A 23,163-nucleotide genomic window follows, 5' to 3' on the forward strand; every position below is an offset into this window, starting at 1 on the left:
ACATGACCATATGTTCACAATCTGTGTTATCTTTAACTGTAGATGCACAAAATTCCAAAAAAACATTCGACTCGACTCATCTAAAAACTTGAAATAGAGATTTTTGCTCGCAAAAAAACGCTAAACTAATTTATTTGTCTGGAATCTTAAGTTTTGTCAGATTTATTTAGAAATTATGATCATTGGCTTGCTGTGATGTGATTTCATTCTTTCCTGTGACACACTCTGATATTTCAGATTTATGTTTGTTATAATGGCTCATATTTCAACAACAATAATAGCTGCCTAATGTCCAGCTCTGCCATAAAAATGTCCAGGCCATCAGGCACACACACTAAAAGATGGGGAGAAAAAGGGGCCATGCCCTTAAGCCTATGAAAATGCCATTGATGTTAACTATCTGACTGTGCCCTGCCAGAAATACCGCAGTTGGGCCGGAGTTGTTCGCTATCAGCATCTAGTAGAGACAGGAGTCTGAATCTGTCTGTTCGGCCTGGTGCGTGAGATGTTATGGCTCTTTGATGTGCTTTGCTGTTTAGGCTTTGATTTACGAAGCGCCATCTTTATCATTTTCCTTAGTTTCTTGAAGTCATCAGAGCCATCAGTGGATATTGGTTTGTGTGTGTGTGTGTGTGTGTGTGTGTGTGTGTGTGTGTGTGTGTGTGTGTGTGTGTGTGTGTGTGTGTGTGTGTGTGTGCGTGCATGCGTGTGTGCTGTAAGTACTTCACAGGGGGAAGAAAAATAAGTACAAAGGTAAAACCAAGGCCAAGGCTGTGAAGATGTAAAAAATCTCTTTGAAGTTGCAGAAGTGTGTGCAGTAAGTGTGCGCGCTACTTTTCCTTTGTGGTTGTGAGGTACGTGAGCGTGTCTTGGTGTGTGCATGTGCCAATGTCCTCACTGTATTTGAATGTCACCAGACAGTCTGTTATCTGTTTACCTCTATCACTCAGGTGGAGTCACTCATCTGTATTCTAAGCATGGTTAGGCTGGCTGCACCCTGTCATCTTTAGAGAGATGTCTCTGTTGGGTGACACACCTGTGTTTACAGTTGGGAAAGCATGTAAACATCAGCGGCATGTGTGTGTGTATGTGAGAGTGTCTGTCCGCCCACTCAAGGATCATATGGCTCAACAGCTTTTGTAATGAGTGGCTTTAGCAGGTACGACTGGCGACTGGCAGACTACCATGTCATTATACCCTGCACTGCTCTGTCATTGGGATTGCAACTATATTAAAGAGGCAGATGGATCTGAAACAAAAGCACAAACTAGCTGACCTTCTTTGTTTGTTTCATCACGCAGGTCTACGCTGTACTTATGTTCAGAGTGTTTATCCCGGAGGCATTCAGCTGACTTAACGTGTTTGTCTTTTGTCATCGTGTTAAATCCAGGTCCACCAGATGGACCAGAAAATGGACTCAGTCCTGCGGATACTGATGGAGCAGTTTCCACCAAAGCCGGAGCTGATCTCCAAGCCCTCCATCCGCCGGGTGACCATCCAGAAACGCATGGGTGCCAGCATCGACGAGGAGCTCTGATCCCGCAGCGATGGTCACACCTGGTATTAAAGGACAATTAAAGGACCAGGATTCACGTAAATAGCCTAGCCCCCTACATGAGTGGCACCTGCAAATAAGAAAGGGACTCTGTCTTCCAAAACCCCCTCCCTCTCTTCCATTTGCAATCCCAAATTTTCTCATTGACTTTTGACTACTGAGTAGAGAACAACTTCTACTTGGCGCTGCACTTGGCGCTGCATTGCTCTGGGCCATGAGGCCACGGAGAGTGGGATTCATGGGATTCATGGGATGGTGTAGAAAGAAGGTAACGGGCCTCTTCCTGTGTTGGCCATGTTTGGGTCTTTTTTTGTTTGTCTAAATGTAACTTTCTCTTCTACACCAGCATTGTGAGCCCGCAGTCATTCAAGCAGCGACACGCTACATGAATTTATTTCCCTACATTAGGCTCATAATCACACTCAGATAATGGTAATTTATGTGTGGCCTGTCACTGAGCTGCATTCCTCTACTCCAAATATTATTCCAAAGCTAACTAACCCAGTAATGAAGTCGTAATGCAATCAACGCACTCAAGTTCCCCAAAGACGCAGAGAAAAACTGAGAGTCCAGCCATGGCAGAGGCAATTCTCAAATCCTTCTGATTATCCTGGCACCATCCACACCCAGTACACAACAGGGTTATTTCCATAGCCACATTTCCATCTAGCCTAACTGTACTTAGGCTGCGGCGGGTGTTTGTTAGTAGTGATCGAATAACACGAGGAGGGAAGGGCAGATTATCTGTTGACTTTCCCCTGTGTTAGGGACCAGAAGGCTGGCGTAAAAGAAATTGAATTTAAGAAAGGTGTATGGGGTGGGTGGCTAACATGGTGCTGATTCACGCTACATTGAAGTTAATAAAAATAGTCAAACTGTGGTTACAGGGCCTGGTACTGCATTACAGAAATACAGTCCGAAGTTAGGGCATGGTCTCTTAGCTTGCGCCAAGATTTTCACTGAGAGATTTCATGCGTATATCAATCTCAAACACTTTTAGCAGCACCACTACTCACTCCACCCTGCTTAATATCCTCTATTACCCTCTTCAGGGGGCTCACACTGCTGTGTGCAATTTGAAATAAATTTGCCCCATTAAAGCTCTGATTATTTTTTCTCTGCAGAGCTAATTAAGTGCTGAATTCCTGGTAAGGGGAGATTACTCACTGTGAGCGACTAATGAAAAGAAACATGGAAAATGTGCAGAATTTAAACAGTAAGCTTTGAGGAGCAGGCTCACTAATTCTGTGTGAAAGGTTTAGAAATATCAGGATACCACTGGGAGCACACGTTTGAAATTAAAAGACAATGCTCTCACTTTGTTCCCATTCTCATAGTATTTATCTGAAAGGATGCCAAGGCATGTAGGAAGTAGAAAATAGAAAATAACTCAATTATAAAGCTACTGTATGAAAGGCCTCCCATAATTATAGCATGCACATTCCTAAAGAGACGGATGCACACACAAAAGAGGGGTGAACAAGGGAAGGGAGACAGGCCTTCTCTCTGCACTAGTATATATTTGCATTTTTTTGCAGTGTTAAAAAAAGCTATTTATCTTACATTAAATAAAATGGTTGTATTTTAAAGGCACTCTAATTTTGTGACAGACCTTGATACAAATCCGCCTGTCTATTCTCCTGTACAGTTTATAAGAGTTGTAAATAGAAACATTGCCTTATTGTATTTTATTTATTATCATGTGGAAAGATCAACCTGGAACATGTGTGCTTGTTGGAGCAATGAGAAACACAGAGAGTAAGGCTCCTGTTGTACAGAGGGATGGAAATGATTGTAAATGATATTCACGCACACCCTCTGCACTGTAGTTCTGCTGTAAATAATAAAACTCCATTTCATTATGCTTTGTCCTGCTTTCTTGGCTTTGGGGGGATTTGATTACCAGCTCATCTATTCCATAATTTGCTTTCGTTGGAGGGTGAAACCTGTCTTATAGTTTTTCAGGGGCCATTTGTTCAAATCTTGAGCCGAGCTGGGTCATGTTAAACCATGGGCCGGATTTTCCATCCAAATAAAATCTCCTCAACTCCTCATTTCACTAAATTCCTTTCACACTGCAATCACCACAAAGGGGGAAGAGAAAGAAAAAATAACACTTTCACCACACCTCTTTTGAACTTCAATATTCCATAACCCATTGAGCGAGGCATGCAGAGGAAAAGAGAATACGTCTCATATTACCACTCAATTATGTTTGCCTTCAAAGGCCAAAAAATACTGGGGATGTCCCAAGATCAGCACGGTCCAGCGCAGAGAGAGAGAGGAGGGGGGGGAGGCAGAAGGGAGGGTCGTCCCTGGGGGAGGGGTGGACAGGCCCGGGAGAAAGAGAGAGAAGGAGGAGAGGCAGGAGGCGGACAGCAGGCGCATAAGTGAGCTGGGGAAGAGAGCAAAGAGGAGAGCAAGGCCATTTTCAATTAGCCAGAGAGACTACATGGGCCGAAGAGCCACAGTTTAACGCTGCCTTTTGTCCCCCTCTGGTTTCTATCACTGCTGGGGGATTTTGGCAGGGAGAGAGAGAAAGAGAGGGAAGAAAGAGAGACCCCATGGCTAACTCCGTCTGCAGAGGCCGCTCTGTCACCCCGTGTTCCTCTTTCATCTCAAGACTAGACTACAGAGAAGAGAGAGACTCCCACTTCAAAAGACAGTTTGATCTCAGAAGTACACAGGAGCACAACCTAAAAGAGGATCTGAGGATGCAGTTAAAAAGAGAATATAAGGGGCACACTGTCACAGATGCTGGACAGGGAAATCTGGCAATCCCAGAGTCTGTGCGGAGGAGGAACTTGTGCTAGGTCATAAAACGCTAGACTCTCTGAGCGTTGTTGATCGTCCATTCCGTCTTTGATCCTGCCACCTAAACCACGCTCAGAATAGAACAGAACTTCATTATGCTGCTGAAAATAGGCTAGTAGGACATAGAAAACTTATATTGTGGTACTTATGTATCTTATATACAATGAAGAAAATAGTCAGCCGACGTAATGCTAAAATACCATTTTAAAAATACGTGACCTTTTAGTATTGCTTGTATTTCATAAGATAAGAATCAAAGCAACATGCATTTCTTTGGAATCCTTTTGCTGTCACAAATCTATATCTTCCCTCATGTTATAGGGTTCCCCCAACCCCTGAGTCCCTCCATTGTCCTTACCAGTCACTTGTGTACTTCAACTGCCAACTATTTTTGCACTGGGCAGGTGGTGTTCAACTACTGTAGCTTATGTAGGCTTGTAGGCTGCAGGCCTATACTTTACTACAAAGAAAAGACTTACATCCTGAGGTGTTGGTAGTATGTAAAAAAAAGAAGTGATAATTAAGTCATAGTATAGAATGTTGAAAAAAGTGATAAAAAAGTCATAGTATAACACATTGGGAAAAAAAAGTCATAATATAGTATATTGAAAAAGGTGATAAAAAGTTATAGTATAGTATCTCTAAAAAAAGTGATAAAAGTCATAGTATAGTATCCCGATAAAAGTAATTGTATAGTATGTCGAAAAAAGTTATAGTATACTATACTATGATTATTTAGTATAGTATGGCGAAAAAAGTGATAAAATACATAGTATAGTATGTCGAAAGATTTATAAAAAAGTCATAGTATAGTATGTCAAAAAATTTATAAAAAAGTCATAGTATAGTATGTCGAAAAAAGAGACAAAAAGTCATAGTGTAGTATGTCGAAAAAAGAGACAAAAAGTCATAGTGTAGTATGTCGAAAAAAGAGACAAAAAGTCATAGTGTAGTATGTCGAAAAGAAGTGATGAAAGAGTAATAGTATAGTATGTCGGAAAAAGGGATAAAATACATAGTATAGTATTTCAAAAAAATATATAAAAAATCATAGTATAGTATAGTATGTTGAAAAAAGTGGTAAAAGGTCATAGTATAGTACCTCTAAAAAAGTGATAAAAAGTTATGGTATAGTATCCCGATAAAAGTAATTGTATAGTATGTCGAAAAAAGTGGTAAAAGGTCATAGTATAGTATCTCTAAAAAAGTGATAAAAAGTCATAGTATAGTATTCCGATAAAAGTAATTGTATAGTATGTCGAAAAAAGTGATAAAAAGTCATGGTATAGCAGGTCTATAAAAGTCATAGTATAGCATGTCGAAAAAAGTGATAAAAAAGTCATAATATAGTATGTCGAAAAAGTTATAAGAAAGTTATAGTATAGTATGTCGAAAAAAGTCATAGTATAGCATGTCGAAAAAAGTGATAAAAAAGTCATATACTATGTCGAAAAAGTAATAAGAAAGTTATAGTATAGTATGCCTAAAAAAGTGATGAAAAAGGTATAGTATGGTATGTCGAAAAAAGTGATAAAATACATAGTATAGTATGTCAAAAAAAATTATAAAAAAGTCATAGTATAGTATGACAAAAAAAGTGATAAAAAGTCATAGTAAAGTATGTCGAAAAAAGGGATAAAATACATAGTATAGTATGTCGAAACAATTTATAAAAAAGTCATAGTACAGAATGTCGAAAAAAGTCAAAGTATAGTTGTCGAAAAAAGTGATAAAAAGTCATAGTATAGTATTTCGAAAAAATTTATAAAAAAGTCACGGTATAGTATGTCGACAAAAGTGATAAAGTCATAGTATAGTATGTCAAAAAAAGTGATAAAAAAGTCACAGTATAGGATGTCGAAAAAGTAATAAGAAAGTCATAGTATAGTATGTCGAAAAAAAGTGGTAAACAAAAGTCATACTATAGTTTGTCAAAAAAAGTGATTAAAAAGTCATTATATAGTATATTGAAAAAGAGTCATAGGCACTTTTCATATAGTATGTTGAAAAGTGCATTTATCTCTCCAAAACAACCGGCATATTTGACTATTTCATGTAGTACTGTATATTGGACCTCAAAACTTAATGAATCATAAGATTTGAACAGTCAACTTTCTAACTTCTAGTCACATTCTTATCCCCCTAAGCTACCTGACCTGCCACAAAATTGTAACGTACGTCAAAAAAAGTCATAATATAGTATGTCGAAAAAAGTTAAAAAGTCAAGGCATGTCGAAAAAAGTCATAGTATAATATGTCGACAAAAATTCATAGTAAAGTATGTTGAAAAAAGTAATAAAAACTAATTGTATAGTATGTCGAAAAAAAAGAGTCACAGTATAGTATGTTAAAAAGTGCATTTATCTCTCCAAAACAACCAGCTGGGAAAGACACACAACCTGGAAGACTACCAGTCTCCTACTAATTTTTGGAACACGCAACCCTTTAAAAAATGTAATGAAACATACAACATTCAAACACTGTCTTCCAGTCATTCTCTTACCACTCTAAGCTTTCCAACCTGGCACAAAAGTTATGTTTTGGGCATATTTGTCTCTTTCACTTAATATATTGGACCTCAAAACTTCATGAAACATACAAGATTTGAACGCTGAACATTCTGTTTTCCAATCATGCTCTTATCAACCTAAGCTACCTAACCTGCCAGGAAGGATTATGTTTTCGGCATATTTGTCTCTTTCATGTAGCATATTGGACCTCAAAACTTGATGAAACACATAAGAGTTGAACACTCAACCTTGTATCTTTCTTTCATTCTCTAACCATTTTAAGCTATCTGACCACACACTAAAGTTCTGTTATTGGCATATTTTCTCTTTCACGTGACATACAAGGTTATGTTTTGGGCACATTTGTCTCTTTCACATAGTATATTGGACCTCACAACTTACTGAAACATATAAGATTTCAACATTCAATCTTCTATCTTCTAATCATTACCTTATCACCCTACACTATCTGACCTGAGCAACAACGTTATGTTTTTGGCATATTTGTCTTGACACAAAATTATCGTAAAAAAGTCATAGTGACGTACGTCAAAAAAAGTCATAGTACAGCATGTCGGAAGAGTTAAAAAGTCATAGGCATGTCGAAAAAAAATCATAGTATAGTATGTCGAAAGAGTGATAAAAAAGTCATTGAATAGTATGTCGAAAAAAGTAATTAAAAAGTCATAGTATAGTATGTCGAAAAAAGTGATAAAATACATAATACAGTATGTCGAAAAAATTTATAAAAAAGTCACAGTATAGTATGTTGAAAAAAGTCATAGTATAGTATGTCGAAAAAAGTGATAAAAAGTCATAGTGCAGTATGTGGACAAAAGTCATAGTATAGTATGTAGAAAAAAGTGATGAAAGAAAAAAGTGATGAAAGAGTCATAGTATAGGATGTCGAAAAGGTAGCAAGGGTCGCCCGGATAGCTCATTTGGTAGAGCAGTCCCCCATAAATAGAGGTTTACTATTCAATACAGCGGTCCTGGGTTCAACTCCAACCTGGGGCCCTTTGCTGCATGTCATTCCCCCTCTCTCTTCCCTATCATTTCTTCAGCTGTCCTGTCAAAATAAAGCCCCAAAAAATTATCTTTAAGAAAGTCATAGTATAGTATGTTGAAAAAAAGTGGTAAACAAAAGTCATACTATAGCATGTTAAAAAAGAAAAGTAATTCTTACTGAAAACTTACTGAAACATATAAGATTTGCACACTGAACATTCTGTCTTCCAATCATACTCTTATCACCCTAAGCTGTCTGACCTGATAGAAAGGTTTATGTTTTTGGCATATTTCACACTCTTTCATGTAGTATTTTGGACCTAAAAAATTACTGAATCATAGAAAATTTGAACAGTGAACCTACTGTCTTCAAATCATTCTCTTACCTCCCTAAGCTATCTGACGTGACATAAGATGTTATGTTTTTGGCATATTTGTCTTTTTCACATAGTACAATTGGACCTCAAAACTTACTGAAACATATGAGATTTCAACACTCAACCTTCTATCTTCCAATCATTCCCTTATCACCAAACGCTATCTGACCTAAGCAGCAAGTTTATGTTTTTGGCATAATTGTCTCATTCACATAGTATTTTGGACCTCAAAACGTACTGAAAGATGTAAGATTTAAACACTTGACCTTCTGTCTTCCAATCGAACTCTTATCACCCTGAGCTGACAAGAAGTTAGTGTCATAAAAAGTCATAGTAACGTACGGCAAAAAAGTCATAGTACAGCATGTCGAAAAAAGTTAAAAAGTCATAGGCATGTCGAAAAAAGTCATAGTACAGTATATCGAAAAAGTGATAAAAAGTCATAGTATAGTATGTCGAAAAAAGTCAGCATAGCATGTGGAAAAAAAATTCATAGTATAGTATGTTGAAAAAAGTAATTCCAATCATTCTCTTACCACCATAAGCTATCTGACCTGACAGAAAAGTTTATGTTTTTGGCATAATTCTCTCCTTCACATAGTATATTGTACCTCCATACTGAAACATATAAGCTTTGAATACTCAACCTTCTGTCTTTCAATCATTCCCTTAGCACCCTAAGCTATCTGACCTGACACAAAGTCATTGTCGTAAAAAAGTCATAGTAACGTACGTCAAAAAAAGTCATAGTACAGCATTTTGAAAAATTTAAAAAGTCATAGGCATGTCAAAGAAAATCATAGTATAGTATGTTGAAAAAAAGTATAAAAAAGTCACAGTATAGTATGTTTGGAGAAGTGATAAAAACGTCATAGAATAGTATGTTGAAAAAAGTAATTGTATAGTATGTCGAAAAATGTCAGTATAGCATGTCAAAAAAGTCTTAGTATAGTATGTCAAAAAAAGTGGTAAAAAAGTAATTGTATAGCATGTCCAAAAAGTGATAAAAAAGTAATTTATATAGTATGAAGAAAAAAGGTAACACTTTACTTGAAGGTATCTACATAACACAGTCATGACACATGAACCCTAACCCTAACTCTAACCCTAACCATAACCATAACCATAACCATAACCATAACCCTAACCCTAACCATAACCATAACTTGTCTTGACAAAAACCAAATGACACTTACTAAAAGAAGCGTTATGTCATAAAAGTTTATGATATATTTCATGTTTATGACACGTTCATGACAGTGTCATGTCACTCCTATGTAGATACCTTCAAGTAAAGTTGTTATTGTTATTGTATACAGTTCATTTTGATAAAAACAGTTCAAGATTGCATATATTTGCTCACTGAATAAAGGTATGGTTATGAATACATGATTTGCTGAGAAGCAAATGTTATATGAACAGCGGGCTGTATTTCATGGAGTTAAATTGAGTTGAGAAAATAACTCTCAGCCAATTGCAGCACGATAAATGACCTGTCTTCTGTCTCTCTCACACATGCATTCATTGTTTTCTTAAAGACACATATTTTCTTCAGACATGCATCATTGTTTTTCTAATGCATTGACTGCATGAGAGCAAAATGTATGAATGTGTGTGTTATTAATGAATATGAGATTGAAAATGTATGGATATGTGTGATAAAATATATAAATATGAGAATAAAAATGTGTAGGTGTAGGAATAAAAAAATTAATTAATGTGAGAGTGAAAATATATGTAGGTGAGAGGGCCAGAATGAATAATGGTTTGTTTGGCCCCTTAGAAGGAGACCAATAATTCATGTTGCATCCCACAAAAAAATGTATAAAACAGCCAAACAGGCTCAGCTGAGAGGCTGTGGCCGGTGAGCGGGTGGTAGTTATCAGGCTGTGAGGCCGTGCCTGCCCACCATGGGAGCGCTCGGGGGCCACCTGTCTAGAGAGGCCCAGGCATGTAGAGGCCCAGCAGTGCTATATGAAAGCAGATATGGGTCAACAGGTGTGTGTGTGTGTGTGTGTGTGTGTGTGTGTTTTTGTGTTTTTGTGTGTGTGTGTGTGTGTGTGTGGGAGGGTGTGGACCGCATCAACCAAGATTGTGACAAACAATGTCAGCAGCAGCTGATGCCAGCCACTCTGTCAGAGTTGTCCCTAAATAGCTGAGGCCAGCAGTTGTTTAGAGGACAGTTGTTGCCGCTGCTTGCCCTCCCCCACACTTCTTTACCATAGAATATTTGACATTCCCATTTTTGGACTTCAATCAGAAAATAGACCAGTTTATTCTGATTGGCTTAGTCTGGCTCAAAACCATCATAAAACACCCAATAAAGTAGTAATTTGCTACCAAAAAAGAAACATCAGCTCATACAGAAACTAAAAGGGAGTTAATTGGAACAATAATATTCAGTTTGTATTATAGAATTTTTGTTGGCTTATGAAAAAATAATTGACATACTTTTTTATGATTATGGTGTGTAGGCAGTTTGGTATGAAAGCAGGTAACAAGAGACATGAGACACAGCCATTCACTTTGCGCCTAACACCTCTTAGATGTCAAAATCACTGTTAAGCCTTCTCATTACTTAAGAATTGATTTGGTTGCCATGGTTTAAATGCAGCAGTGGTAAAGTTGCTCAACTAAAATAGACCCACATTGGGGCTCTGTTTTCAGGGCCCTCTGCGCCCCCTTATCCCCGACTCAGAAAACTGGTTTTCTATTCAGCCTTTGACAACAGCAACATATACAGTACGCCCTTCGACCCATTCTCTGTTTGGTCTGAGCAGGGCGACATCACCCCATGGGATAATAAATCTACCAGAGGCGAGGAGGTTAGATTGACCCCTCGTGACCTTTGTCCTTACGAGATTTCCCTCAGCCATATGTCTGTGGCTCACCATGCCCCATCCCTCTCCGTGACCAGAGGAAAGCTCAGCATCCAAGAGCAACAGCACAAAACTGGCACAGATCAGATCCAAAGATCCGTCTGAGCTGCTCAGTTTCACATCCTGGGTCCAGCCAGCCCTAGAAACCCCACCCTGGGCTGGCTATGCTAAGTGACACTGCTGCTAATGTGTTGTTAGTGGGCAAAGGAAAGCTGGGGGCTTCCTATATAGGTCATATTATTGGGGACTTTTCCCCCAGACAGGGAGAGAATTCCCGGCTATAAACTGGAAGGACTTCAGTGGTGCGCTGGGGTTTGGCCCGCCGAGGCAGAATGTTAGGCATGGTGGACAGCTGCACCACGGAGCTACTGTAAGACAGAAAGGGGGGTGGGCGTGATTTCAAAACAACACATAAATGATATACTGTACAAGCTTTGAACGTCAGGCTGGTGTTATGTTTAGATTTGTAAAAGTATTTTGAAATAGAAAAGGGAAGTGAAAACAGCATGAACATGGCCTAAGAATTACTAGAAAAACTTGCTGTGCAGTTCTGTGTAATAAGGTTTCACTATTACACACTTCTTATTACACACAATACGAATTCTCGGAAGTGAATGAAGACTGAGGTTTCAAGGATGATGAGGAGATATGGTCGACACAGATTTCTATCCAACCATCAACCGCTATCAAAATCCAGATCAACCTCTGTCTCTTCCGTTATTTACAGTAGTCTTTATTAACTGAACAAGTACAGTAATAGGTCTTATGTGTGTAGAAGCAGATCAATCTTTAGATTGAATACCTGCCTCCTCTTCGTTAAATTTGCACCGCAAGGCAGCTCAAAATCCCCAAACCAGCAACACTGTAATCTGCAGTGAGTGAAAATTGAAAACAGAGTGAAAAATGTAATATTGGGGAGCCAATGGACCACATCCATGGCTGTCCAAAAGAAGAGGTAGGTTTCATATGGTGAAGAGTCTGCTTTTCTCATCAAGCTCTGTGTTGGAGAACATGTTCACTCATTCTTACGGCAGGAATCTTTTCAACACCAGAACTGAAGACCCTGCAGCGCAGAGGCCCCACGAGCCTCCTGATGAGGGCAGCAGAAGCAAGACAAAAAAGGCAAGTTAGAGAGAAGTCAGGGTATATTCATATGAAATGTGGACCAAGTCATTGCTTATGAAAAGTGGAAAGTTGATGCATTTCTGGTACCGATCCAAAACAACGCTGAAGACAATTTTCCATTCCGTGTCATTTTAACAGACAGTGTTCCCTTGTCATTGGTTTAGACATTATGGCAGACCGGCTCGGTGGATGGGATGTAATTTGATGTATACTGTGGTCAGTGTTGTCAGATGTATTTTGACTGACTGGAATTATTGCCAAATACACTACTGCAAATGTTACAAAAAGTTACATTATGTGGAAAGATATTGCTTTATGTCAAATTAACATCACATCCTAACACACCCATGCGCTGTCATCATCATTTGTGTGGAAAAGCTCTTCTGCTAGTTTACACACAGTCACTGTACATTATGCATAAAGTTATACCACACATCAAACGATTTCAGAGAAGAGCTACATCTGGTCATTCATTAGTAAAAATTAATATGTAGGGATATGCAGATATAACAGAGGACATACGTGTGCGTGTAAAGGTCACACACACACAATTTGACTTTCGCTAAAGGGCTGTTTCCAGCACGGTGAACTGCTATGTATCACCACAGTAACACACACACGCAGACAAAATCCCCCCTGTCAATGAAATGATTAATTAAGTGAGTTCCTCCAACCTTACTGTTCCTATGAGTGTATGTCGGAGCCTGGCCCTAACAGGTCAAATGGGAATGTATTTGATCATTTATTTTAATGTTCAAATGCTCGGTCAATTAATCGTTTAGTCAGTCAACAAAAACATAATTGACAAAACTAATAATAAAAAATTTGTTATGCAAATAATTTCCAAAGTGCTGTTTCCAGTTTCAGAAATATAAAGATTTTCAGCTTTTCTCAGTTTTACATAATTTTACATTTAATATTTTTGAGTTTGGGCTGACAAAACAAGCAATAAGAAGATGTTACCTTGGGTTATGGGAACATGAGATGTTTTTACTATTATATGAAATTTGACAGATTAAGTGCTTAATTGATTTTTCAAAGAAACACAACAACTTCTTTATTCATAATAAAACAATAATCAGTTGCAGGTATAGTTTTACATAAATGTTTTATTATAATCCTTTATTTAAACACGTTGTCTCATTGAGATCAAAGTCCATTTTTTCAAGAGAACCCTTTACATGAGAGAACATTGAGCATGCACAAAAACACAGAAATCTACAAACTATAAATACACAATGTACATACACAACATAGTGGTTGCACATTAAGAAAAGCAATTCAAAGTGCTTGAGTATAAAATTGTGAAAATCTTTAAAAGAAAGAGATTTAAATTTTCAAAACTTTCTGTAATAAGGAACACTGCAAGTTTTTCCAATTTTGTTTGAACACGGGGTACAGAATTCAAATATCCTGTGACCTAATATTACAAAAACCAAGATGTGATCAGAAAGCGGGGGTAGTTGGGCAGATAGTGGGACAGCTTAATAGATGCAGCTCCCTTCTGTTGGCTAAAGATGATTATTTATTTATTTATTTATTTATTACATTTAATGAAAGAGGATCATAGTGAGATTAACAATAAGAGAGTGCCTTGCCAAGAAAGAAAAAAACAATCTTTCTTGTCTATCTGCTCTGCACAGATGTTTCAGCTGGAAGCTCTTCCTCTATTTCTCGGCCAAATGCATCTAAATGCATCCTTGGGCATTCCTGACGGGATTACTGGGTAATCCAGGTACCATCCACTGATCAGGAGAGATAAAGAGAGAATGAGTCACAGTGAGCGTGCAGCACAGCCTGCTTGTTTTCACGTCTCGCGCTGCGTGCTTGAGCAGATTTGTCTTGATAAAAGATAAAGGCTCTTTGATAGGCTGCAGGTGCGCTGCTTTAATGAGCATTACCACCCCCAACCCCCCCTTTTTTCTCTGCGAAAACGCACCACAGATGCACATCTGCACATCTGTCATTCGTTGCTCTGCAGCATCTCCCTAACGTCTCCTCCCCCTCCTCCCTGCCTGTCACTCATGCCCAGACTCTCTCACACGCTCCGCACATCGCACACAGCAACATTCGAGGGAACCAAAGCACGTCAGAGATTTGCTATTCAATGCAATTGTTTTTTTTTTTTCTGTAATGATACAGCTTTTCTCGCTCGCTGAATCCAATTGAGCTGTCCAAAAAAACATTCAAACCCCAACCACTCAGGGCATTCCAGGCAGGCTAAAACAAACGTTGAGAAAAACAGAAGAAAAAAAAAATACAGTAATTTCGGATGCAATTTGCCGTGCTCACAGCCTGTTAGAGGCAAGTCGGAGAAAGAAAGAAACAGAGGGAGAAAGACAGAGAGAGTGATGTTAGGTGTTTGTGGACACTTGCTTTCCTTCATTCAGAGCCTGAGGTGCCAAGGGAATAACTTGATGACGTGGTTTGTGGCCTGGGCAGGAAACATGGGGAGGAACTTGTGACTTTATATTAAGTGCCGGGGCGGTTAACAGGAAAAGATAACCTGTTTCTGTTGATATAGCAAGGAAGTGTGAATTCTTGGCACATGTGAGAGGTTGCAGAGAAGAACAGGCCGACGATGCCTGCCACATCTCTGATTGACTGGCTCACTGGAATTTCCTCGAGTTCGCTGTGGTTTTGTTTGGGTGGCTGTGGCAGAGTGTTGGAGTGTTACAGGAATGCTTTCAGGGACCTTCCTGCTGTAAACGAAAAGGTGTTTCTTATGCAATGAGGGATACTGTTGCATCATAGTGGTCAGTCTTATCAATGCCCCCCTTGAATGACCTTGTTATCTGTCGTCATTTTTGTGATTTTTACACATAAACAGTTGAGTTTAAGCAGGCATACTCTACAAGTTGTTCAGCTCTGACTCTGTGCTGATGAGCCATTTAGAGAGAAATAACGTGGAATGACAGGGCATTATCTGTCAAGGGGTTATATGCAAGTCACATGCAGGACAGAAGGACGTGATACAATTGTGCTATTGACAGGCCTGCGCAAACCTTCCATTTCTAGAATTCAGCCAAAAAGAAATATCTGTAATTCATGAAGAAATTTGTCAGACATGTACAAACATAAACATCATTTTTCAGTCACTGTGTGTAGTTAGTACATCAGTGTAAGATTATACCTCCTACTGCCTGAAGAAATAAGAAAATGCCCATGTTGCACTTGAGTAATAATAACTGGCCGTTAACACCGCTCATTGCTGTACATGTGCTCACCGTATAGATACAAAATAATGCTTTGTTAAAATGCTGTATAGAATGGATGGGATTGCCCACGCAATGCTCTTACTCAATTACATGTATGGCTGGAATTATTATACTTACAAATGTCTTTGCTTCATTGTCGTATATTTAATATATAAATTATGAATAATTCCCTGGCAATCCTTTGTGCAACCCACAAATGCAATATGGCTCAATTTAGCTTTTATTTTCCCCATAATCCTTTAGTCCTTTAAAAAATCACAGTAATTGTTATAATTACACTGAAAAAATACATTTAACGCAAATTTGTACATTTTAAAATGCTAAATAATTTGCATAGAGTACTAAAGATATCTTATTCAAAATAGTTAACACTTTTGTAGTTGAATATTGATAATTGGCTGAAACACACACTTTCTCCTTTTCTGCCTCCATCAAATCAATAAGTCAACCAAACAGACACCCAGTCAGCCAGTTAGTTAGCCAGCCAGCAGTGAGCCACCTAGTCAAGCAGTCAGACAGACACCCAGTCAGTCAGTCAGTCAGTCAGTCAGTCAGTCAGTCAGTCAGTTAGTCAGTCAGTCTTGTGTTTGGGCAGGGTGGAGGCTCCTAGACGGGCTCTTTGTCTGAACAGAGAAGCCCCAGACACAACAGTGGTCGGCCCCGGCCCTCACAATGGCCCTCCACACAAAAGCCCACACTGGGACAATGGGTCGGGCTCAGAGTGGGGGTGGACGGCTGAGCTGAGGTCACCCACCTGCACACTTCAGGACCGGACCCACACCACGCACACACAAACACACGCAAACACACACACAAGGACGCACACACACACACACACACACACACACACACACACACACACACACACACACACACACACACACACACACACACAGACAGAAGCCCCACCCATCCAGCTTTAAAGTGCTGCAGGTGTCTTCCTGTGTCTGTAGCATGAGGAGGAAGCAGGGGGATGACGTGCAGTGAAAGGATTAATTTGGGTTTTACAGCAGAAGATGTTCCATGACAGAAACCGAGACACATAGTAAAGTTACTTCAGTTCAAAGAGTGTCTAGCCATGGATCAAGGGCTCTGCTGTTGGCATACATCACTCACAATGACAAGAAATGTTTATGCAAAATAAAATAAAAAATGAATTATTACAAATTCCATTAGAACAAACATGGATTTGTTTTGAAGCAGTTAAGTGAGTACTATGTTCCTATTACATTTTTTCAGTTTCATAATATCTATATCAGGATCCCATCACTAAATATTTGAAAAAAATCAATAATTATAACATATTTAAATCTAAGACGATATAAGATGTTTTTTTAAATCATGAATTCCCAATTTTAGATTTAGACAAGAGGTATTAAAATACACTTCCTAACTTAAATGCAATTTCACCAGTAAGCATAGTATATTTTACAAAAAAATATATTTGTCTGCAATAATTTAAAATAATGTGAAAACTTATCAGCAGGAACAATTTAAAATGAAAATATAATTTAAAACACACTACACAAGGCTCATAAGTGAAAACACAGCCTCTCTTGCTCTTTTCGCACACACACACACACACACACACACACACACACACACACACACACACACACACACACACACACACACTGAGGCTAGTAAAATAGTAAAAAATAATTCATGTTGCAGTATTTACCTTACTGTTGAGGATCGTATTCTGAGCTCCAAGCAATGACACTTTTTTCCTATGAAAGCCATTCCCATGATAAGTTACTGAATGTTACTGGCTGCAACAAGTGGTCTGCTTTCCCTAATCTCCTTTTCATTGAATGACCAAAATGTCAATCATCAGCCTGCTCAAAATGCTGGCAGATTCATATTGGGAGTGTCACTACATTGCACCAGACAAGTTGTAAAGTACTGAATTGTTCTAAATAAAGTTTGAAAACAAAGGATGCCTTCATGCACAGAAATGCATTCACACAGTTGCTGCAAAACACACTGCACTTCCAAACGCACATTTTGGACTTTAACTGATATTTTTTCTGCAGTTTTTGTTCTTCGGGTTAGCTTGCCGAAGGTTTAATAGATCAAACCAATGTGCGTGCATGTTATGGTGAATTTACACCAAGTGTAAAAAACAACCACAGGTCAGATAGATATAATTTTCTCTTTTAATTGATTTCAACACATTTTATAACCACACATTACAAAATGCACATCAAATATTTTAATCAGGCTCAGTTTGCAACCTTATTGATAAGAAAAAAAACAAAAAAAAACTACCAAAAATATGCTTTAACAAAATACAACAATTATAATAAAGTAAATGCCACTTTGGATAACCGTAATCAAAACCCCATTTTTTATTCTACATAAAAAAAAAAAAGCTTGACATAAATAAGTTAGTATAATTTCTCAGTGTTTTTACAAAATTATGTACATAGGTACATTGCAAAGATTTACACAAATACACAGGCATGGTGACTGCGATTCTGTTCTCTCTCTCTCCATCCAGGTGTACACTGGTCTCTTTGAATATAACCTACACTTTAGGCAAATAAAGGGAAGCTTTTAGATGCTTGTGATGTGCACATTTGCATCCTCAGCAGGCTAACAACATTGGTGAAACAAGTACAAACAAATGGAAATTTATATCTAGGTTATCACAAAAAAAAATGTGAAGTCAATTAAGGCGCACAGGCAGTGCTGGCAACCATACTGAAGCAACCATGTTTTTGGTATTGTAGGACATTCAACCCTTTTCAGAATACCTCCTCTGTGAAGAGCATTAAGGCTGATGAAACAAAAAGGAATCAAGTCAAGGAGAGGATGACTTTACAACACAAGCTGTGCAGTTTGTATGGTCTTTGTCCTTCAATATCAGAGTACCTCACAACTCCAAATCAAACACACCATTACATGTGGCTGAGGTGTGCAGGAGAACTTAAAAAAATCATATTCCAGGATTCAGCTGATGCTAAAAGCACCTTTCAAAAAATAAATATCAGATGATGTAAAGGAAGTCCTAACAGAAATATTAATTATTTTTGTCTGTGTTGATTTCCTGGGGAAATAGATCTAATAGGAGAACCTGCACTTGGTGAAAATGAAGTGACCAAAGGAAAAAAATAAAATAAAATACAAAAAACAGATGAGCTACATTTGTACCATTCTTCACTGCTGAGTTAGGAAGATGACGGAGTGAAGATACACTGTTAAGAAACTGTAAGAAGCCATGATTTTGTTTTTAAATGTAGCAATTAGTGACCGTGTCAAAGTCACACCGCCTTTCAGAAAATAAAATGACAAAAAAACAGAACAGCATTTTGGAAACATGTATCAAACTACACTGCAATTCTTCAAGTCAAATCAAAAATTCACACCTTTTTACATAAAGGATTTGTGTTCAAATCATATTTTCTTATGTGCTACATATGGAGAGAAATATAATATAATATGTATATTTATTTACACACAGGTAGTAAAAAAATGAGCAAAAAAGGAAATCCAACCTAATTGCATACTGCTACATTGACTGCTTTTAGAGGCAGTAACTTTTTAATTGAGTGCCACAACTTTAGTGTTTCTATTCAGTGCTTCAACAGCGTCCTCCCCCATCTTCAGGAGAGTTGATATGTTTCTGATGCTGTGTAGTTCCTCTTCCAAAATCGGCCAACACTGAGGTTTCCCACGTAACAGGGGAAATACATCTTTGGCTCTGTGGGGAAAATTAGATGAAAGAAAAAAAAAATAACAAAGTAAGAGGCTGATGGTTGATACTAACTTATGATACAGATTTATGCATCACTTGCAGAAAACATTTGCAAATGAGTGAGAATGGATAGAATGTTGTCTTGCACTTTGACAAAGAGGACGATTTATTTGAAAGCAAAAAGACAGTATCCAAAAATAGTGTGAAAAACAATTTCCACTGACAGTTATTGGCCTGATGCAAGAATTGTTTGTTCGCTCAGTCATATCACTCTGTGCAAAAAATGATAGGTGTAAAAATAGCAGGTGTGACCATACATGAGCACTTGCACTGTTGTAAGTTCTACACTTGCAATGCATTTAAACAAAAAATCGGATATTTTTCAGAGAACCATAATCTTAGCCATCCCTAAAAATACTTGACCCGTTTCCACAAATTAAAATATAAAACTAAAACTACAAGTTTAGGTGTGTATCCTCCACTGCAGCCTTGACAGTTCACATCCTGCCACGACAATGCGAATTTCATGCCTATTCTCCCTCCGCCGTGGCAAACAAGCGCACTTGATTTCAGAGCTGCACGGCTCTTCTGCACACTCTCCGCAGGCAGAGACAGAGACACAGCGCGCACATACACGCGCAACACACACACACGCGCAACACACACACACGCGCAACACACACACACACACACGCGCAACACACACACACACACACACACAACACACACACACACACACACACACACACACACACACACACACACACACACACACACACACACACACACACACACACACACCTTCCCGTCCCTGCGCCGAGGGCAGTGGCTGCTGACGTGTTACTACTACACTGTTGTTCAGTACACTTGTTTACAGTTTAGTCAGAAACTCAGGCTCGCCATGGCAGGCAGCGGTTGTAGTAAAAAAAAAAAATAAAAAAAAGGTGTAGATATGCAGCCTGGTTTTATTCATAACTCTTCTTGCATCGATCATGAATCGAAACAGGTTTGAGGGCAAAAACACGACTGAAAGCTTTGGTGAAGTCTAGCAGCTGCGGCAACCACTTTTACTCCCACTACAGTTGTAGGCTACTATACTTATTATAAACATTGCCTAGTTTACATCAGTCTTTCGAGGCAAACAGCAACTGGAAGAGGGGGACATAGTCCGCATTTTCCACATTGACGCTGATAAACAACCAACCGCAGTTCCACCATGCTTAAGCCCATAAAAAATAAAATAATAATAATTAAAAAAAAAAAGTGTTTTAAAAAGTTGCTTCAAAGCCAAAAAATTGTTCCTTACCGTTCCTGGCCCTCACGTTTGCCTCTTGGGACTGGTCTTTCTGGGTGTGTGTTCTGTAGAGTGGCCCAGGCTTGGACAAGTAACCTCATCTGAGCTGGTGTGTGACCTCTTATTTTGGGCCGAGGGGTCTGCAAAAGCAAAGTGAAAAGTCAGTCAAACTGACTGCTACTGAAAGAAATAATAAAAAAAATAAAAATAAAAAAAAAAGTCAAATTTAACCGTCGTGCTGCATGTTAGCCCACCCTTTAAGACGCACATTTTCCTTAGGTCCCAATTTTCGAGATAATAAAAAAATATATTTTGAGCGACATAAGCACCCAGCCTGGTTACTTGATAACTTTACACAGACATAGCTACAGTCGGGTGAAAATAGTGGTCATTTTGTTGCAAATCTATTAACGTTACCGTGACATGCAGGTCTTTTCCTCAGCCCGGTGCACTGTTCCGTGCACTCCATCTGCGCGTCAGACCTGTCGGTGTCTTCGCTCGGAGCCACCACAACACAGTTATGATTCCCATTTAGATCCACATTGTTATTCCCAGCAGAGCAGACTCTCTTCTCCCTCCGCGGTTGCTTGTTGTAGAAATCCGGGACGTCTCTACAATCCACTAATTCCCACTTGAGCCTGCCGTTGGCCAGCGGCGTGTGATTGGCGAAGTCGAAGCCCCACTTGGCGGAGGCAGCCTCCTCCATCTCCCGCAAATGTCCCTTTAACTCCCTCTTTAACTCTTCGTGATCCACCGAGCCGAAGAGGCTTCTGCAAGCTGACGGTTTTGGGTGATCCGACACCCGGGAGTCCGTCCGCTCCAAAGTCGGGCTCCCGTTTGATAGTCGAACATCTGACATTTCCCCCTAAATTAAGACGAAATTTTTCAAACAGCCTGCAGCGTCCAGTTTTCAAAAGAAAAAACCCACCGCTCAAAAACAACGGGTATCTCCTCGTCGCTGAGCAAGATCCAAAACAAGCGTAAAACGACTTATGCCATGCATACGTCGGGCTGGAAACGGTAACGGCCGCGCCGAAAGTTGTCTCCGCGGATCATCAAAACAAAGTGGCCAGGAACTGAAGCCGCTCTGTCAAATTCGTCCCGTAGTGAGAGGAACTGCAGACAAACCTTCTCAGTACCCAATATGGCGATTTAGAGATGTACTTGGGATTGAGAGTGGAGTTTGACTCGGAGGGGTGGAGGGGTGGGTGGGTAGGTGGGTAGGTGGGTTGGTGTGGGGGTGTGTGTGTGTGTGTGTATGTGTGGGGAGGGGGAGGGGGAGGGCGATTGACACACAGAGCTATTTAAATGCGAAGAAGGCCGTTCATTGGTCAAATCGCTTAAACCCGCCCACTTTTCTTAAGGTAGACCAGCTAGTTGCAGCAGGCTTGCAACATCCAGTCTGTATATAACACCAAATCCAAGTTTTTCTTACATTTTAAGACTGCTTTGTCAACAAAAACATTGAAATTAAAATAGCAACCTACTACAACCTACTAATACTGTGTGACAAATTCCTATTAGGAATTAACATGTTGCATTTTAATTCTAGTCTAACAAGAAAAGATGTTCTCATTAGTTTTTTTTTTTTTAATTCAGCTATGAAATTAGAAAAACAGATCATGGCTACAATTTTAATATTAACTGGTAGGCATGTATAATGCAATTTTAAGAACTACATCCAAATAGCAAAGTAAACTTCAGGGTAGTTTGAGACATTACAATTCTTTGTTTTAAATTGACCCAACTACTTTTCATGCATCTTCTTTTTAAATCACCACCAACCAGTTAAATTGCTGTTTACATCCATGTCTTTTCGGGCTCATTTAATATAAGTAGTGAAGTAGTGAGGACCACAATGGAAATAAGTCCTGGATTTTGTGTTTTTATCCTCGATTGTATTTGATGTCTTTTTTTTTGTGTTTAATGTATTTTTTTTTATTTTTTAAAAAAAAAAAAAAAAATTTTTTAATAATAAAAATTTTAAAAACAACCAGGGCAAATAACAATAAAACCAATGAGTCTGTGGTGGACTACCAGAGGAACGGGATAGAACACAAAGTTGTAGGCATGACAGTAGACAATGCTTCAAATATGGATGGTGCTGCAAAGAAGCTACAAATTCTAAAATGTGGATGCTTCACAAACATCTTAAGACCCGACAGCACAGAAGATCTATACAATCACCAGTTTCAAGGTGGGCACCCACGACTAGTCACCAATTCAGTATCCGACCAAATGTCTCCCCTTCTCTTCCTGAGTTACGGTGTTGAATATTGGCCAGAAAAGTGTTTTTGCAGAACACTATGATGTCACCGTAAAGTTGACCTTCGACATATAAAATGTCATCACTTCAACATTTTATCCTATTAGACATTGGTGTGAAATGTCATAATTAGCCTATGAATTCTTGAGTTATGACAAAAAAAATGTGTTTCGTGAGGTCACAGTGACACTGACCTTTGACCCCCCAAAATCTAATCAGTTCCTCTTCAAGTCCAAGTGGACATTTGTGCCAAATTTAAAAAAAAACATTTCCTCAAGATGTTCCTGAGAGCTTGTGTTCATGAGAATGGTACAGATGGACAACCTGAAAACTAACGCCTCCGACCACGGTGGTCGTAGGTGGATGCATAAAAATTAAATGGCTGCCAAAACAATATGCAGTAAGATTTAAACAAAA

The 23,163-nt window shown here is 38.8% G+C and overlaps 2 protein-coding genes across 4 annotated transcripts in view; one reads left to right on the forward strand and one right to left on the reverse strand.

Moving 5' to 3' along the window:
- The window catches only part of kcnq1.2 (potassium voltage-gated channel, KQT-like subfamily, member 1.2), a 184,472-nt gene extending 181,055 nt beyond the window's left edge, over positions 1-3,417 (forward strand). For all 3 annotated transcript variants that reach the window (XM_039807737.1, XM_039807736.1, XM_039807738.1), the window contains one exon: positions 1,391-3,417. In XM_039807737.1, coding sequence (XP_039663671.1) covers positions 1,391-1,537 — 147 coding nt within the window. In that variant the 3' untranslated portion in view covers positions 1,538-3,417. The remainder of the gene's footprint in view (positions 1-1,390) is intronic.
- A 14,210-nt stretch (positions 3,418-17,627) lies between these two features.
- cdkn1bb (cyclin-dependent kinase inhibitor 1Bb) lies at positions 17,628-21,674 on the reverse strand. Its single transcript, XM_039809715.1, has 3 exons — positions 20,898-21,674; positions 20,493-20,620; positions 17,628-19,192 (listed from the first exon to the last, which is right to left on the reverse strand). Exons 1-2 carry the CDS (start codon positions 21,337-21,339, stop codon positions 20,505-20,507), a joined length of 558 nt encoding a protein of 185 aa, XP_039665649.1. The 5' UTR covers positions 21,340-21,674; the 3' UTR covers positions 17,628-19,192; positions 20,493-20,504.
- Positions 21,675-23,163: the final 1,489 nt, after the last annotated feature.

The sequence above is a fragment of the Perca fluviatilis genome, chromosome 8 (genome assembly GCF_010015445.1).
Source record: "Perca fluviatilis chromosome 8, GENO_Pfluv_1.0, whole genome shotgun sequence".
NCBI lineage: Eukaryota > Metazoa > Chordata > Actinopteri > Perciformes > Percidae > Perca > Perca fluviatilis.

Excerpts from the sequence above, each read along its gene's own strand:
- cdkn1bb (XM_039809715.1), bottom strand. The coding sequence starts at position 21,339 with ATGTCAGATGTTCGACTATCAAACGGGAGCCCGACTTTGGAGCGGACG. Across the intron at positions 20,621-20,897 it reads GAAAAGACCTGCATGTCACG|ACCCCTCGGCCCAAAATAAG; the intron begins GTAACGTTAATA and ends TTGCTTTTGCAG.